General features: G+C 36.0%; 1 protein-coding gene across 1 annotated transcript; it reads left to right on the plus strand.

The window, feature by feature from the left end:
* Positions 1 to 447: 447 nt before the first annotated feature.
* On the plus strand, positions 448 to 19,645 carry tnpo3 (transportin 3). Its single transcript, XM_073838728.1, has 23 exons — positions 448 to 735; positions 2,353 to 2,553; positions 2,735 to 2,808; positions 2,975 to 3,131; positions 4,509 to 4,652; positions 4,747 to 4,922; positions 6,027 to 6,165; positions 7,075 to 7,221; positions 7,383 to 7,490; positions 7,626 to 7,717; positions 8,404 to 8,543; positions 8,637 to 8,828; positions 9,387 to 9,478; positions 9,564 to 9,640; positions 9,729 to 9,789; positions 10,862 to 11,002; positions 11,098 to 11,214; positions 11,656 to 11,750; positions 11,850 to 12,006; positions 12,094 to 12,261; positions 15,901 to 16,013; positions 16,590 to 16,682; positions 18,531 to 19,645. Exons 1-22 carry the CDS (start codon positions 616 to 618, stop codon positions 16,648 to 16,650), a joined length of 2,772 nt encoding a protein of 923 aa, XP_073694829.1. The 5' UTR covers positions 448 to 615; the 3' UTR covers positions 16,651 to 16,682; positions 18,531 to 19,645.
* The last annotated feature ends 58 nt before the right edge of the window (positions 19,646 to 19,703 follow it).

Genomic DNA, 19,703 nt, shown 5'->3' on the forward strand with positions numbered 1-19,703 from the left:
AATTAAATTAACTTCTAATTATATTTTTAGTCCATTCTGCTGTATGCAGTATATTCAATAAGTGCCTTTTCCTCTCAAATATTTCTAAGGTGAAAAGAATCGATGAAGTACGCACTGATGATTCCGAATAGCAAAGAAGTGTCGGAATGGAATTGGAATTGGAACCGGAATCGATTCCTTGCGATTCCCATATGGAACACAAATGGCTCCGTCACCTATTCATGAGAATGACCCTTAAATAGTGCGTAGCAGTGGGTGTGTCTCCAACGAAATTATTTTCGTAATAAGTATACCTCGTCATATATTCAAATCACGAACGTTAAAACACACTCCAGCCTGAGAAGTTCTTCTTTAGAAGTGGGTATATTTCTAAGAATTGCAGTAGAGCGCGTTATTATTCTAAAATCGCTCGAGTCCGGACTCATTATAGTTCCTGTGCCGCGGTTTCCACACGGACTTGTTTGACAGGAGCGCCCTGTGTCTGCTTGAGATGGCGGCCAGATCGGAGAACGCGAGGGCCGAATAAACAGTCAACCTGCGCGTCTACAACCTCCCGAGAAGCGCAAGCCGTGTCATTTACCCCATATCTACACCCGCTAGAAACTGAAGAACGCCATGGAAGGCGGGAAACCATCCCTGCCGCTGGTTTACCAGGCCGTGCAGGCGCTGTATCACGACCCGGACCCTGCCGGCAAGGAGCGCGCCTCGGTCTGGCTGGGAGAGCTGCAGAGATCGGTGCGTTCATTAGCGGGCCTACTGCGCCACAGCACCCTCACTCATTAATAAACATTTATAATACGCATTGCATTATAATAGTGTCCGCTAAGGCCGCAGTGAAGCTTGGTAAACCATAAACAGCAGCCGTGTTGAGAAGTGAAGGTGGTCACATGTGTTTGGACTGTTGTGGGGGCTTATTTGTATCCATTGCTAAATCCATTCAGCTTGCATGTGTTTTAACGCCTTTAGATCGAGTTTTGGATATATTTAACTAGCAAGTTTAGCATAAATAGTGCTTTTGCGCTTGGAGACCTAAAGCGGGTTTATCATGTAGACTGGTTTGTTAGAAAGCTAGTGACTGTGTTTTTAACTTGGTAGCTAGTTCCTTGTTGGGCATTAGCTGGTTTACCATGTTCAAAAAACCAGCTTGTCCACCGTATACACCGGAATGATCAACCAATAGCTGTTTTTACTCATTTAAGATGTGTAACCAGCTGAGAAACCACTTATAATAACTAGTTATATCTAGCTATCTAGACAGCTTTCTTTAGCATCCTTAGACATATTTTAAATATTAATATAATATTCACACTGCAATTGTAAATGCATTTATGCTTGCTTTGGTAACACCATAAGTTTGCTTTTTGCTCTTTGAGTTAACAAGTTACTGCTTCATTTAGTTCCGTTTCAGCAAACTGCAAGATTAGTGATAAGGAAGGTGTTAATATTATAGACCACTAGGAGTAATTTTGCAATGCATATGTTGCTTTTTGCAGAACTAAGTGGCTCAATATTATGGCGTTAATAGTGTGGCTTCACATTTGACATTTAAAGCAATAGTTCATCCAAAAATGACAATTCTGCCACCATTTGCTTACTCTCATCCTGTTTCAAACCTGCGTAAGTTGTTTTCTTACGCTGAACACAAAAAGAGATGTTTTGAAGAGTCTTGGTAAGCGAACAGTTGACGGTAGCCATTGGCTTCCATAGATTAGAAAGGAATACTATCGAAGTCTATGGGTGCCAGCAACTTGAGGATGAGTAAATGATGACCGAATTAATTTAAGTTAACTGTCCTGTTTCAAACCAAATGCTAATCTACCAAGATATGTTTAAGATTTTTATTAAATATACTTGGGAACCAATTAATTGGATCGCATTTATGCGCTCTCAGTCTAATGTAAGTCTGATTTTAGTTCTGTTTGAATCTGAAATGTCCCTGCGATTTGACAACAGGCTGCTAAATGCAGTGAATTCGATAAGAATTGCCTTTTTCTCCCTCAAAATGCGGCGCAACCTTATGACGTCAATAATATGAATCGCATGGCTTCACCTTAAGACGCTTAAGTTGATCTACTGAGACTGTGTTTTCAGGTTGTGTATCATGAGTTACACACAATGAGTTCCTGGTTCCTGATGCTTCTATTTATTTGCATTAGCAATATTTATCTTGGCGTGATGTCGAAGTGTTTATTTTTTGCTTTTCCTCCTTTATGCAAAATGCAACAGGTCCTTCCTTGTTTATACAAAACATGCCTATGCGGAGAGATTGACATACAAATATCAGAAAATATAAGTTATAATTCGAGCTTAGTGGCAACTCCTCATGGAATTTCCAATTGTTTTCCTTTCCAGATGTACGCGTGGGAGATTTCAGATCAGCTCCTGCAGCTGAAGCAGGACGTAGAATCGTGTTATTTCGCAGCCCAGACAATGAAGGTGAAGATCCAGACGTCGTTCTACGAGCTTCCCCCAGAAACCCACACCTCACTGAGAGATTCGCTCCTGTCTCACATCCAGAACCTCAAAGACCTGTCTCCCATCATCGTCACACAGGTAACCTCCCGTCGTCCTAAACATGATTTGTGCCCTGAATCAAAATGCAGATGACCTCAAACATCTGGTGTTCATGATATGAAGTGTTCACAGGCACTGTCCATTCGATGGCACAGCAGCGCTAAATATCGAGAGCTGTTAGGAAAGCATATTAGTGTTCTAATATCGTTCTCTCTTCTAGCTTGCATTGGCAATCGCAGATCTGGCTCTTCAGATGGCCTCGTGGAAAGGCTGTGTTCACACCCTCATAGAAAAGTAAGAATCTATTCTAAGACTTGCCTTTAGTTGTATTTTGAAAGCATAGTTTATTCTAAAATGGATATTTTTTCATATAGTAAAAATACTTAAATACCACCACCTGAAGTTAATGTGCACTTCAAATGTCATTTATTTACCCAAAGCTCTGTTTTGGCTTTTCCAGATACAGTAACGATGTGTCCTCCATGCCTTTCCTGATTGAGATACTGACCGTACTGCCAGAGGAGGTGCATAGCCGCTCTTTAAGGATTGGAGCTAATCGACGGACGGAGATCATCGAGGATCTGGCCTACTACTCGACCACAGTGGTCACTCTTCTGGTGTGGACACATTTATACCTGCAAAACAATTTCTGCCATTTGTTTTGCACTTTGCAATCTAAAATAAGATGCCTAGCCTTTCTGTCCAAAGGTTAAGTGGTTATCATAGACATTCCTGTCACTTAAAGCATGCACAAGACATGAATACCCATGCAGAGCTCAAAGGGTATTGTCAATTAATAGTATTATTTTTTCCAATTTGGATGTGTTTTTAGTGCTTGAACATATTCCCTTTTTTTTAAATTAATTTTGTTCCAAATACATTTTTTTAGAAATCATTTTATATATTACCATTTGCTCAAAAGTTCTAGATCAGTAAGATTTAAAAAAAATGAAATAATACTGGAATTCAAAATATCAGTTTTTTATATATATATATTTCAAAATATAATTTATTTCTGTAATGCAAAGCTGAATTTTCATCAGCCATTACTCCAGTCTTTACTGTCACATGATTCTTCAGAAATCATTCTAATATACTGATTTGTTACTTTTATTATTAATGTTGGAAACAGTTGTCCTGCTTAATATTTTTTTGGAACCTGTGATACTTTTTTCAGGATTCTACAAGTTAAAAGAATAAAAAGAACAGCATTTATTCAAAATAGAAATCTTTTCTAACACTGTAAGTCATTGCTATCACTTTTTATCAATTTAGCACTTCCTTGGTGAATAAAAGTATTAATTTCTTTAAAAGAGAAAGAGAAAAATTTCTGACCCCAAACTTTGAACAATGTATTTGTTACAAAAGTTTTCTATTTTTTAAATAAACGCTGTTCTTTTTAATGGTTTTTTTTTTTTTTTTTTATCAAAGAATCTTAAAGTATTACAGGTTCCAAAAGAAAATTAAGCAACGCTAATAATAAATCAGCATATTAGAATGATTTCTAAAGGATCATGTGACACTGAATACGGCATCACATAAATAAATTATATTTTAAAGTATATTAAAATAGAAAAACACTATTTTAAGTTGCATTAACAGTTCACAATACTACAGTTTTTGTTCTGTATTTTTAATCAAATTAACGCCTCGAAGAGAAGAGAAGTCTCCTTTAAAAAGCATTTAAAGTCTTAAAGATCCCAAACTTTTGAGCGGCAGTAATGAATTTGTAATTAATTCATTAAGGTGAGTGCTTTTTGTAAATTGGACTTTATTAGCCAGCTAGATTTGCCGTATTAAAATCAGCATAATTCACAAAATTACTTTTGCTCAGTAAAACCATATTTCTCTCTTACTTTGCTAACTCTGTCACCCTTTGTTTTGTGCTATTATTCGATCCATGCAAATCATTTTAGTGGTTTAGAGTCTGCATAAACATTTAAATGCAAGTTTTATGATTCTGAGCTTGGCTTTTGTTGTATTTCCGTGATCAGGTGACGTGTGCGGAGAAGTCCGGACATGACGAGAAGATGCTAATCAAGGTGTTCCGGTGTTTGGGGAGCTGGTTTAATTTAGGAGTGCTGGACAACAACTTCATGGCCAGCAATCAACTGCTGATGATTCTCTTCCAAGTGCTGGTGAGATCCGCAAATGCGGTCTTACATTCACATAGCTCCCTATTTCCCTATTTTTACCTAAAAATATCTTTTTTTTTTCTTCTCTTCTTTGAAGCAGAGGGATGAGACGTCTACAAACCTGCATGAGGCGGCATCAGACTGTGTGTGCTCAGCACTGTATGCGATAGAGAACGTAGCCATACACTTGCCTCTGGCCATGCAGCTCTTCCAGGGAGTCCTTTCTTTAGAAACAGCCTACCACATGGCTGTAGCACGAGAGGACCTTGATAAGTACGTATGGCATCGTTTATGATCAACATATGTGACCCTGGACTACAAAACCAGTCTTAAGTAGCACGGGTATATTTGTAGCAATAGCCAAAAATACACTGTATGGGTCAAAATTATCAATGTTTCTTATGCAAAAAATCATATTAAGTAAAGATCATAATCCATGAAAATATTTTGTAAATTTCCTACCATAAATACATCAAAATGGACAACTTTAAAGGTGATTTTCCCCAATATTTAGATTTTTTGCACTCTCAGATTCCAGATTTTCAAATAGTTGTGTCTCAGTCAAATATGTGACCCTGGACCACAAAACCAGTCATAAGGTTAAATTTTACAAAACTGAGATGTATACATCAATTGAAAGCTCAATAAATAAGCTTTCTATTGATATATGGTTTGTTAGGAAAGGACACTATTTGGCCGAGATACATCTATTTGAAAATCTGGAATCTGAGGGTGCAAAAAAATCCAAATACAGAGAAAATCACCTTTAAAGTTGTCCAAATTAAGTTCTTAACAATGCATATTACTAATCAAAAATTACATTTTGATATATTTATAGTAGGAATTTTACAAAAACTCTTCATGGAACATGATCTTTACTTAATTTCCTAATGATTTTTGGCATAAAAGAAAAATCTATAATTTTGACCCATACCACATATTTTTGGCTATTGCTACAAATATACCCCAGCGACTTAAGACTGGTTTTGTGGTCCAGGGTCACATATTGTCCTATTCTAACAAACCTTACATCAATGGTAAGCTTATTTGTTCAAAAAAAAAAAAAAAAAAAAAAACCGACTCTTATGACTGGTTTTGTGTTTCCAGGGTCACATATGCAGTTCATGCAAGTCTCAGACAAAATAGCATTGTTCTGATACCCAGTAAGGTACCAGAAGACAGCATTAGAAATCAAACAGACTGTTTCATATTGAAAGAAACATTATTAAGCTTTATAATTTAGCCAAAAGAAGGCAGCATATTCATACTCTTTATCAAACTTTTTAGGTTTTTGGAAAAGAGCAAGTGACCCATGTTGAAACCTGTTGTAAACTACATCTTTTTACCCCTCTTTTCTTGCTTTCTTTTCCCCCACAGGGTGCTAAATTATTGCCGGATCTTTACGGAATTGTGTGAGACATTTTTGGAGATGACCGTAAGGACTCCTGGGCAGGGCATGGGAGATCTACGCACCTTAGAGTTACTGCTTATTTGTGCTGGACATCCCCAGTATGAGGTGAGTGTGAAACATATTCACACATAACAAGTGAAAGTAAGTTTGAGATTCAGGGTTAGTTCACCCAATGTCGTTCCAAACCCGTAAGACCTTCATTCCTCTTCAGAACACAAATAAAGTTATTTTTAATTAAATCTGAGAGTTTTCTGACTCTGCATAAACGGCAACACAACTGACACCTTCAAGGCCCAGAAAGGCAGTAAGGACATTGATTAAAATACTCCATGTCGCTGCTGTCTATGCAGGTTCAGAAGATGAACGAAGATCTTACAGGTTTGAAAAAACATGAGGGTAAGTAATTAACGACAGAATTTTCGTTTTAGGGTGAACTATCACTTTTAGCATGTCCTGTGTTTTGAGGCTTAAAGGGATAGCTCACCCAAAAATGAAATTCTGTCAGTTACTCACCCTCATGTAGTCTCCTTTGTTCATCTTCGGAACACAAATTAAGATATTTTTGATTAAATCCAGGTGCTTTCTGATCCATAGACAGCAACACAACTATCACATTCAAGGCCCAGAAAGGTAGTAAGGACATTGTAAAAAAAAAAAAAAAATAGTCCATGTGACATCAGTGGTTCAACCTTAATTTTACAATTTTCAGCTCTCAATTTGATACTTACTTGATTTGGTTCTGATGCTTTTTGGTGTTGTTAAGTCCATTTTAGTTTCTTTTTCTGCTAATACAGCGTCATTTGTTTCAATAGTTTGCACTGTATATTTTTAGTTCAAGACAAATAGTCATTTGCTCATGAATCAGGTCTGTTTTTATCTGCAGCCATAGAAAGCTATTATGTTGCAGGATCGTTCGAATGAAGATTGGAGTTAAATAATAAAATCTGTACTTTTTTTCCTGGTGTTGGTTAAAAAGCATCCTCTTGACTGTTGGAAATCTTTGTCCTCCTCCAGGTGGTTGAGATCTCGTTCAACTTCTGGTACCGTCTGGGAGAACATCTTTATAAAATGAACGATCCAGCCCTCCACAGAGTGTTTAAGCCGTACATACAGAGACTACTGCACAGTCTTGCCCGCCACTGCCAGCTCGACCCAGATCACGTAAGCATCCTTCTCATGTATTTCTTTATGGGAAAGACTCGAATTGTTCAAATACAAGCCACTTCTTTCTTTTGCTTTTTGCTTTTGTGCAATAAAATTGAATAAGCTTCTTGATTTCCATTTGTTTTGCCTTCATCTGTTATTTTGTGCTTCCTGTACAGGAAGGAGTCCCGGAGGACACAGATGATTTCGGCGAGTTCAGGATGAGAGTGTCTGATCTTGTGAAAGATGTCATTTTCCTAGTAGGCTCCATGGAGTGTTTTTCACAGGTAGAATTTCTACTGATAGAAACATGAAGTGAAAATGATATGAGGAAAAGTCCCCAAATTATTTTCTAATATAGGACGGTTGACTAAGAAACGAAAGGGAAAGTTCTTTTTATAAATGCTTTATCTTCTCATTAGCTGTATTCGACTCTGAAGGAGGGAAACCCCCCATGGGAAGTAACTGAGGCTGTTTTGTTCATCATGGCTTCCATTGCTAAGAGTATCGATCCGTAAGTATCACTTTCAATTCATGACTCAACAGCTTCATGTTTGAGACTCTTGCTTTCACACCTGCAGCTTGTTCACACCTGCACATTGCAAACTTGCAGATTATGGACATTTCATTATCTTATTGTCCTGTGTTTTGAGGCTTAAAGGGATAGCTCATCCAAAAATGAAATTCTGTCAGTTACTCACCCTCATGTAGTCTCCTTCGTTCATCTTCGGAACACAAATTAAGATATTTTTGATTAAATCCGAGTGCTTTCTGACCCATAGACAGCAACACAACTATCAGATTCAAGGCCCAGAATGGTAGTAAGGACATTGTAAAAATAGTCCATGTGACATCAGTGGTTCAACCTTAATTTTACAGTTTTCACAAGCTCTCAATTTGATGCTTGATTTGGTTCTGATTCTTTTGGGTGTTGTTAAGTCTATTTTAGTTTCTTTTTCTGCTAATACAGCGTTGTTTGTTTCAATTTGACTACTATTGTATACACTCAATATTTTTGGTTCACTAAAAAGTTATTTGCTCATGAATCAGGTCTGCAGCCATAAAAGCCATTATTTTGCAGGATTGTTCAAATGAAGACTGCAAAAATCTGTAGTTTTTTTTTTTTTTACCGATATTGGTTATAGCTGTTTGGTTGTACGTCTAAAATGTCTCCCTCTCTCTCTCTCTGCTGGTTCCTAGTGAGAATAATCCCACGCTAACGGAGGTGCTAGAACAGATAGTGTTGCTTCCCGAGACGGTCCACCTTGCTGTTCGCTACACCAGCATTGAGCTGGTTGGTGAGATGAGTGAAGTAATCGACCGGAACCCTTGCATGTTAGGTGACTGTCACAATCTGCTTTATTACGTCATCTTCACTTGCATAATGTTTACTTTCTCTTTGTGTAATCATGATGTCTGTGTTTGTTTGGCAGATCCTGTATTAAACTTCCTGATGAAGGGTTTGCGAGAGAAGCCGTTGGCCTCTGTGGCAGCTAAAGCCATTCACAACATCTGCTCGGTGTGTCGAGATCACATGGCGCAGCACTTCCAGGGCCTGCTGGACATCGCCCGCTCTCTCGACTCATTCGCCCTGTCAACAGATGCTGCGGTTGGCTTGCTGAAAGGTGTGGAGGACATCTATGTTAAATTTGATCTTGGACCACGAGTATATTTGTAGCAATAGATAAAAATACATTGTATGGGTCAAAATTATTGATTTTTGTTAAATGCCAAAAATCGTTAGGATATTAAGTGAAGATCATGTTCCATTTAGATTTTTTTTTTTTTTTTTTTTTGGATTTCCTACTGTATATATATATAAAAACTTAAATTTTGCTTAGTAAAATGCATTGCTTAGAATTAATTTGGACAGATTTAAAGGTGATTTTCTCAATATTTTGCACCCTCTGATTTCAGATTTTCAAATAGTTGTATCTCAGCCAAATATTGTCCAATCCTAACAAACCATACATCAATGGGAAGCTTTTTTTTTTCAGATTTCAGTGTTGACCCTCTTGACTGGTTTTGTTGTCCTGGCTCACAATTATGGTTTCTTTTATCAATCTTTGGTTTTGTTGATTTCCGCACTTCTCCTCTAAAGATCGACTCTTTTCTGTTTATCTTAGTCATGCTTTTGTTGTATGGCTGGTTTCGTTTTAAGTGGTGTGATTGGTTTATCTCAGGCACAGCGTTGGTGTTGGCCCGCCTGCCCCTGGAGAAGATCGCGGAGTGTCTGAACGATCTGTGTGCGGTTCAAGTCATGGCACTGAGAAAGGTTAGACACTTGTGACTGTGGTCTTTATTTTAAACTGTCTGTGGTTAACTTCACTAATAAACACATTTTTTGTCTTTGTGTCCAGTTGCTGGCTCAGGACTCCAGTACTGGGAAGTCATCAGATCCCACTGTGTGGCTGGACAGACTTGCTGTTATCTTCAGGTTAGACCTTCAAACTCAACACTATTGCACTGCAAGTGCAATATTGTGAAACATATTATTTTCAACTGACACTCTTTTTCTTTATTAGACACACAAACCCTATAGTGGAGAATGGACAGACGCATCCCTGCCAGAAAGTTATTCAAGAGGTATGTTTATCTGTGTGCCGAATTGGGATGTAACGATACAAAAATCTCACAATACGATAATATCGCGATATGAAGCCCACGATACAATATTTATTGCGATGTTGGGAAAAAACAAAAAATGCAAAGTTAAGAGCTCCAACCCATGTCCTTGACTAAGCAAACTTAAGTCAGAAAAAGTCAGTGAATTGACTTTTACCTGAACTTTAAAGGGAACTCAACCCTCTTTTTATTTGTGATTTGCTGTCTCAGTCTAAATTACTTTCCCACTGGTGTTTTAGGATGGAAAATAAATCAGAATAGAATAACAACAACAGTAATAGCCATATATTGTGAAACAATCGGGCTGCAAAATAAAGAAAAATACTTTACAGTAGGGGAATTACAATACTACTTTCCTAATTTCTACACTTGAAAGATGTTTTGAATTTGGACTGCATTAACGTTACCCATTTAAACCGCTAGCTGTCAGCAATTCATACTGCATTTTTAAGCTTTTATTTTGACGGAAATGGCAGTAGAGCTTTTATATTGAAGGAAAACTCCAGCTTCAGTGAAAACAGGCTTACAAAAAAGCATCTCACTACAAATCTAGTGAAATGCTGTAATCATCTGCCATGAAAATGAAGCATAACTGGTGGCCGTTACGTTCCTAAATGCACACTAAACTCACAACACATGCAATAAACAAATTCACTGGATTCACTGTGAGATGTTCTGAGGTGTGGAAAACGCCAGATCATGAGCTGATTGCCTCAGCAATGTGCGCTTTGCTTTGAAAGCAGCAAAAACAGAATTGATGAAGAGATTAAGTCATATTGCGCTTTCGGTTTTACTTTGACAGATAATAGGCATAATGGCCCAAAATACAACTTTACAGACGTTTTATGTTAGAATAAGAAGTTTTGCCTGGAAGATCTTTCATTTCATATCATCGTGACCACGACCATATCGAAACAGATTTGCTATCGTGATATCACGATATTGATAATATTGTTACATCCCTAGTGTTGAATAACACCATACTTTATCTCTAATAGTTTTTTTTTTTGATAATCTCTGATCTTTGTTTTAGATCTGGCCCGTGATGTCGGAAACGTTAAATGCCCACCAGAATGATAACCGGATAGTAGAGCGCTGCTGCCGCTGCCTGAGATTTGCAGTGCGTTGCGTAGGCAAAGGCTCTGCTTCCCTATTACAGCCACTTGTAACTCAGGTTTGTGCCTTAAAAAATACATGTCTGTTGATGTGAGTCTGTTTTTTAAACAGAAAAGCCAGTCTAGAGCTCAAAAAGATGTATTTGGGTTTCAGATGGTGAGTGTGTACCAAGTGTACCCTCACTCCTGTTTCCTGTACCTGGGCAGCATTCTGGTGGACGAGTATGGCATGGAGGAAGGATGCAGACAAGGCCTGTTAGACATGCTACAGGTAACCTAATACACTTCAACATACTTCAGTCTATCCCGGTGTCTAACGTAGGTACTTCAACCACATTGATAAAAGATTGGTTCACTCCAGAATTCCAGTTTCTTTATAATTTACTCACCCCTATGTCATCCAAGATGTTCATGTCTGTCTTCAGTCGAAAAGAAATGAAGGTTTTTGAGGAAAACATTCCAGGATTTTTCTCCATGTAGTGGATTTTAATGGGGTTCAAATTGTGGTTTCAATGCAGCTTCAAAGGGCTCTACATGATCTCAGCCTATGATTGTCTTATCTAGCTAAATTGGCATTTTTCTTAACTTTTTTTTTTTTTTTTGCCACAAATACGCATTGCATGATTTTATTCTAATCTTGTGCTAGGTTTAATTGATTATGATTGATGAACTAAGAGTTACTGATCAGTAGCTGTGTCTTTCACTTTTGCAGGCTCTCTGTATGCCGACCTTCCAGCTGTTAGAGCAGCCTAACGGACTGCGTAATCACCCCGACACAGTGGACGATCTTTTTAGACTTGCCACAAGGTGCCAGTTCTGTGCTTTAAAAAAAAAAAACAAGCTTAAAAATAAGTGACTTGCCACAGGAAAATTAGATTAAACTATTTGTCTCATTTTTTTTTTTAGGTTTGTCCAGCGCAGTCCGGTCACATTGCTGAACAGCAGTATTATCGTCCACATCATCCAGTGTGCCATCGCTGCCACCACCCTGGATCATCGAGATGCCAACTGCAGCGTCATGAAGTTCATCAGAGACCTTATTCACACTGGGGTCACCAATGATGTAAGCAGCACAGCTGTTCAAACTAAAGAAACCAATCGAAAGACCTTGTGTATACTTTTATGTATAACTGATTTTCTTGTCTTTCAGCATGAGGATGACTTTGAGATGCGAAAGCGTCTGATTGGTCAGGTGATGGAGCAGCATGGGCTGCAGCTAGTGACTCAGCTAATCAACACCTGCTGTTTCTGCCTGCCGCCTTACACTCTGCCAGACGTGGCCGAGGTACTCTGGGAGATCATGGTCTTTGATCGGCCGGTGGGTTTTTACTCTTTTTGAGCACACACTACTTTTTGAATGTTCCCTTAAATACCGATTTATACATTTCAACCCTCTACGCACACCTTGGCAATTGAAATGCCCTTGGCTAGTAATTTATTTTCTCTTCATACAGCTTTTTACTAAGATACATAGTCATAAGGGTCTTTTTTTTTAAAAAACTGAATATGCTTTCCATTTTTGTATTTGTTTGTTAGGATAGGACAATATTTGGCAGAGATACAACAATTTGTAAATCTGGAATCTGAGGGTGCAAAAAAAATCTTTATAGTTTAAAAATTGCCTTTAAAGTCATCGAATTGAAGTTCTTAGCAATGCATATTACTAACAACAAATTAGTAATATGCAAAACTCCATACAGTGTATTTTTGGCTATTGCTATTGCTTTTTTATGATAGAACGTCAGTAATTAGAATTAAAGCATGTGCTAAACTTATTCTTAGCCTCCTACCCAAACACTGGTCCATTGAAACGTAGGGCCCTATATAATCTAGGGCAGAAGCCGGTCATAAAATTATTATTTTTTTTTTGTATAACATAGAATGTCTTTTGGATTAATAAATCAAAATTAGGTCAGGAGACTTCAATCAAAATGCGATACAGAATGGTGTCTATGAATATTAAGCTGCAAAAATACTATTTAAATATGAATCCTGCATGTTCTGCATGTCTTTGTGTGAATAAATGGCACAAACATGTGGTTTTCGTTTACTACATACATACTGAAGCGCTCGCAGTGTTTTCAGCCTCAGTGTCTCACTATATGAGCACATGAACACAAACAGTCTCTAGAACTGCTCTTGAGTCACTCCATGAGCATTTTACAATTTTTTTCGAGAAAGAACAATTGTCATATGTGACCCTGGACCTCAAAACCAGTCTTAAGTAGCATGGGTATATTTGTAGCAATAGCCAAAAATACATTGTATGGGTCAAAATTATCGATTTTTCTTTTATGCCAAAAATCATTAGCATATTAAGTAAAGATCATGTTCCATGAAGATATTTTGTAAATTTTCTACCATAAATATATAAAAAACTTGATTTTTTGGATTAGTAATATACATTGCTAAGAGCTTCATTTGGACAACTTTTAAGGCATTTTCTCAATATTTAGATTTTTTTGCACCCTCAGATTCCAGGTTTTCAAATAGTTGTATCTCAACAAACAATATATCAATGGAAAGCTTATTTATAAGAATCTCAATTTTGACAAATTTACACTTATGACTGGTTTTGTGCACGAATATGCTTTCCATTTTTGTATTTGTTTGTTAGGATAGGACAATATTTGGCAGAGATACAACAATTTGTAAATCTGGAATCTGAGGGTGCAAAAAAAATCTTTATAGTTTAAAAATTGCCTTTAAAGTCATCGAATTGAAGTTCTTAGCAATGCATATTACTAACAACAAATTAGTAATATGCAAAACTCCATACAGTGTATTTTTGGCTATTGCTATTGCTTTTTTATGATAGAACGTCAGTAATTAGAATTAAAGCATGTGCTAAACTTATTCTTAGCCTCCTACCCAAACACTGGTCCATTGAAACGTAGGGCCCTATATAATCTAGGGCAGAAGCCGGTCATAAAATTATTATTATTTTTTTGTATAACATAGAATGTCTTTTGGATTAATAAATCAAAATTAGGTCAGGAGACTTCAATCAAAATGCGATACAGAATGGTGTCTATGAATATTAAGCTGCAAAAATACTATTTAAATATGAATCCTGCATGTTCTGCATGTCTTTGTGTGAATAAATGGCACAAACATGTGGTTTTCGTTTACTACATACATACTGAAGCGCTCGCAGTGTTTTCAGCCTCAGTGTCTCACTATATGAGCACATGAACACAAACAGTCTCTAGAACTGCTCTTGAGTCACTCCATGAGCATTTTACAATTTTTTTCGAGAAAGAACAATTGTCATATGTGACCCTGGACCTCAAAACCAGTCTTAAGTAGCATGGGTATATTTGTAGCAATAGCCAAAAATACATTGTATGGGTCAAAATTATCGATTTTTCTTTTATGCCAAAAATCATTAGCATATTAAGTAAAGATCATGTTCCATGAAGATATTTTGTAAATTTTCTACCATAAATATATAAAAAACTTGATTTTTTGGATTAGTAATATACATTGCTAAGAGCTTCATTTGGACAACTTTTAAGGCATTTTCTCAATATTTAGATTTTTTTGCACCCTCAGATTCCAGGTTTTCAAATAGTTGTATCTCAACAAACAATATATCAATGGAAAGCTTATTTATAAGAATCTCAATTTTGACAAATTTACACTTATGACTGGTTTTGTGGTCCAGGGTCACGTATACAAACAGAAAAGGTCTTCACGGAAAGCCGTTGAAATAAAAGTTCGGTTTAACTTGAAGAATCTGGCCGAAATCTATTACTAATTACTATTAAACCATTATTTTTTTTAAAGGAATATTTACCAAAACAGTTATTTACCAGAATTGATTTACCAGAAAAATATAAATGCACAACACAGTATTTCTGGAAAAAAAAAAAAACAAATTAAATAAAATAATAATTAAATTCTTTATAAAATTAATTAGACATACTTTGGATTAACAAAATTTAATGAAAACATTAAAATGGAATCCTGAAAATTAATGGAAAAAACTGAATGTGGAAAAAATAAGTGAATTTGAGAAAAAAATATATATATTTCATAGGGCCTTAAAAATGTACTTTTTGTTAAACTTCTAATAAATTTCTGTTAAATTGCGTCAGTTTTATGATTTCGATTAACTAGACATGCTTTTTGATTAATATTTTAAGTTAACCATTAAAATAGAGTGTAGAATGGGGGTAAAACTAAATTCAGAAAAACTGGTAAAAAGCTAAATTGAATTTGGGGAAAAAATAAAACTGATTTCATAGGGCCCTAGAAATATATCAATTTATTAACCATTAGCTAACAGCAGACATTATTTAGTCACCTAGTATTTGAATTTAGACATATACAAGTGATTTACTCACATTTTAGGGTTGCATTTGATTGAATTGCATTGATTTGAAGTATACACACATTTTACAGACATGAGTTTTTTAAATATTTTTTTTATTAAAATAACCTTTTTTATATTATTGCCTTTTGATTTAAAATGTATCCACATTTTTTTCTTACAACACCCCCCAAAAATTCTGAATGCATTTTATTTTGTTTTATTAATTCATCTTTTTTTCTCATTTTGTTAAGTAACTCTGGATCACAAAATTACTCATAAGTAGCACATGTATATTTGTAGCAATAGCCAACAACCTTTTATGCCAAAAATCAATATGATATTAAGTAAAGATCATGTTCCATGAAGATATTTTGAAAATTTCCTACTGTAAATTTATCAAATAGTAATTTGATTAGTAATATGCATTGCTAAGAATTTGGACAACTTTAAAGATGATTTTCTCAATATTTAAATTTTTTTTTGCACCCTAAGATTCCACATTTTCAAGTAGTCTCTGTCAAATATTATTCTGTCCGAACAAAGAGAATCTTAAAGACAGTATAATAGTATTTTTATTTATTTTTTTAATGAGGCTGTGGTGTCCAAATTGTCACATGTTGTGGCTGTCTGTGTCTGCAGACGTTTTGCCGTTGGCTGGAAACCGCACTGAAGGGTCTTCCGAAAGAAACAGCAGGAGGCGCTGTAACCGTCACACACAAGCAGCTCACCGACTTCCATAAGCAGGTCACGAGGTGAGTTTGTGCCCGCCGTCATCCGAGCCTTCAAAGAAGGCCGTGAAAGGCAGATAATTTAATTAATTTCATTACACCCCTGAAGAAATTAGTCTGTTCCTTAATTAAAAGTGCTTTTGCCTGCAATAAAAAGTCATATAGTGCTTATCCGTGTCACATTTGGCTTTTGAGGTATTGCAAGCTAGTGCACGTTCACTTCTCCTTGTGGTTAGCTCAGCACGGCATGCATAAACAAGTTCCCATAACTAGTCATCCAAGAGGGAGAGGGTGAAGTATCTCATACTTCGGCAAGTCTTGACCTGAGGAACAAGGAGCCTCCCAGCGTGGTGTTGTGCACAAATGCCAAATACATATTCTGACAATGCAGAATGAGTCACAGGCTTGCATGGAAAGTCCAAACCACGCCAGACTGATTGATGCAGCGTTGTTGTTTTTTTCCTCGCCCATGCTTTCGGCATGTTTGGAAATTGACCTGTGATTAGTAATAGACCAGATTGTTGTTTATTCGTTTAGTAAAAAGTGATTATAATATTGCTTTTTCTCTTTCTCCATCTGTCTGTCAAACTGTCACTCCAGTGCCGAGGAATGTAAACAGGTTTGTTGGGCGATACGAGAGTTTACCAGGCTGTACCGATAGCTGGCTTTTACCTGCTGATGCTGCAAGACCAGGTGACACAAGCAGTTTGTTTAATAATGAAATGATTTTAATTCAGATAAGATCAATTATTTAGTGTATTCTTTGCCTTCTCTTTTAATTGATTTTTAAATGAAACTGTTCATGTTTATGTCTTGTTTTTGTTTTTTTCAACTTTATATCATATAGACTGCTGTTTAAGATTTCTGGATCAATAAGAGTTTGTTTATAAAGAATTTCGTATGCCCATCAAGGCTTCATTTATTTGATCAAAGATACAGAAAAAAAAAGTGAAATATTACAATTTAAAATAACAGTTTACTATTTTAATATACTTAAATATAATTTATTTCTGCGATTAAAGCTTAAAATTCAACATCATTGTTCTAGTCTTCACTGTCATATGATCCTTCAGAAATCAGTGTTGGAAACGGTTGTGCTGCTTATTTTTGGAGCTTATGATACTTTTTCATTCAGGATTCTTTTATGAATAAGTTAAAATGAAATTCTTATTTTCTATGAATTTAATTCTTCACTATCACTTTTTATACATTTAACACATCCTAAGTGAATAGAAGTATATATTTCTTAAAAAAAAAAAAAAAAGACCCCAAACCTTTGAACAGTAGTGTGTATATAATTAGAAAAGATTCATATTTTAAATAAATACTTTTTTTTCCCCCATCAAAATTCATCTAAGAATCCTCAACGAAAGTATCTCTGGTTCCAACAAAAAAAAATATTCGGTAGTATAACCGTTTTCAACATTGATAATAAATTATTTTTAATTATTAGAATGATTTCTGAAGGATCATGTGACATTGAAGACTGGAGTAATGATGCTAAAAAATGTGGCTTTGCATCACAGGAAGAAATTATATTTTAAAGTGTATTAAAATAGAAAACTGTTATTTTTAATTATAATAATAATATTTACAATATTATTTTTTTCTGTATTGTTGATCATATAAATGCAGCCTTAATGAGCAGAAGAGACTTTTTTTAAACTTAAACTTTTTTAAAAACATTAATCTTAAAATCAATATTATATATATATTTTTTTAATTTCTGTGAATTAAGTTTAATGTTACTTTTTTAATATAATTCAAATCAATTACTTTTTTTTCCCCTTTTTGCTTCCTCTTATTTTGAACCATTTATAAATCTTTTTTTGTTCCTAAATGATTTTAAATTGAAATATATTATATAACTGTAGTAATATATTATTTATTATTATTGTTTTTTTGATTCCCGAACTTTGAATATTGGTGAAATTTCTATAAACGATTAGTGTTTTTACAGAATGCTGATAACAAGAAAAAACGTATGACCCTAGACCACAAAACCAGTCATAAGGGTCAAATTTTTGAAATTGAGATTTATACATTATCTGAAAGCTGAAAAAATAAGTTTAGTTAAAATTTGGCTGGGATACAACGATTTGAAAATCTGGAATCTGAGAGTACAAAAAAAAAAATCGCTGTTAAAGTTATCCAAATGAAATTCCTAGCAATGCATGTTACTAATCAAAAATTATAAAATATTTATAAAATTTATAAAATATATCAAGTTTTGATATATTGACAGTAGGAAATGTACAAAATATATTCATAAAACATGATCTTTACTTAATATCCTAATGATTTTTGGCATAAAAATAATAATTTGGCTATTGCTACAAATATACCCATGCTGCTTATGACTGGTTTTGTGGTCCAGGGTCACATATATCAAAAAACTTTACATGAAATTTTGAAATTGTTCTTTTGTGTGTTTGTTTTCCAGTCTACCTGTGCAAAATCAAGTCTAAAATGCATGTTGGAATATAAATATTTCTCAATAAATTCAGCATTATAAAGCATTGTCTCTCTTTCCCTCTGCAGGGTCAGATTTTTTGTTTTGCTAACATTTGGAGGAAGTGGCAAAGGGTGCCATGATGACCACTGTTGAGAAACTAAAGGGAACTCTTGCATGAAGGATTTGTGGGACTTGGCAACGTGGGAAAGCCGACCAATTGGATTGGAGCTTTGGAGTGGCAGGGTTTCAGGAAAAGCAAATTGCCTCGTGGGTGTCAAAAGGCCGCAGCCCCATCCCTCCCTTTTACCCCTACGAGCACACCGATGCCAGCCGCCGCAGCGAGAGAAGGGTGGGGGGGAGAGATATATTTCGAAAGGGACACCGTCGTCCTGTGGGAGGGGGGCCATCGAATGGACACTAAAACACATACACCCATTTCAAAACATGGACGAACATCTGCATCGGCCGGATTTCTAGGGGTCCATCAAAAAACCAACGACAAATAAGGATGTGCCTGGTTGCAAATCATAATGCATCGTTAAAAAAAGAGAGACTTGTACGTTTTTAAAAACAAAATGGAGATTTATTTTCATGGACGTGTGTTTAGAGATCAAGATATGGCTTTGCTGCCAGTGCCATAAAAACCAAACTAAAGATTGTCACAGCAGCAGCCTGCGCCCGTGGGACATTTGCAAAGGGAGAATCTTGGGAGAGTCGGCATCACCCTTGATCTTTTTAAAAAGTTGGCTGGGATTTTATCCGTACAGGTTATGCTGTAAATTATGGAGTGGACTGACTGGCAGGGGCTTTTTTTTTTTTTCTTTTTTTTTTTTGTTCTTTCACCGTATTGGCACATCTCGAGATGCAGAGATCGTCCTCGGCCGATTGTGTGAACAAATAAAACCAACATTGTGAGGAACAAACTAATCTTTGTCTCGACTATCATTTCAGACGCGCTCGTGGTGTTTGAGAAGCCATTTACGTTCTCTTTCCGCAGCTCTCAGAACCTGTTTGACCAGGTTTCATTTTAAGAAACCAGCATTGGTCCTTCAGGTCTCGTTTTCTGAGTCATAGAGTAAATCGAACCCTCGTCTATTGTCTGAGATTTTCCAAAGCTCTCACAATTGCACGTGTAAACCCTCAGGTCACCCCTCCCGCGTCCAATTTGCTGAATGAACGTTATGTAGTTAAGTACGTAGTCGTATCCTTCGTTCAAGTTCAGCAGGTTCGGGTTACTGGCATGGACCCTATAGGATGAG

The sequence above is a fragment of the Garra rufa genome, chromosome 4 (genome assembly GCF_049309525.1).
Source record: "Garra rufa chromosome 4, GarRuf1.0, whole genome shotgun sequence".
NCBI classification, from domain to species: Eukaryota; Metazoa; Chordata; class Actinopteri; order Cypriniformes; family Cyprinidae; genus Garra; species Garra rufa.

Excerpts from the sequence above, each read along its gene's own strand:
- tnpo3 (XM_073838728.1), top strand. The coding sequence starts at position 616 with ATGGAAGGCGGGAAACCATCCCTGCCGCTGGTTTACCAGGCCGTGCAG. Across the intron at positions 4,923-6,026 it reads GCACGAGAGGACCTTGATAA|GGTGCTAAATTATTGCCGGA; the intron begins GTACGTATGGCA and ends TTTCCCCCACAG. Across the intron at positions 11,751-11,849 it reads CTTTTTAGACTTGCCACAAG|GTTTGTCCAGCGCAGTCCGG; the intron begins GTGCCAGTTCTG and ends TTTTTTTTTTAG.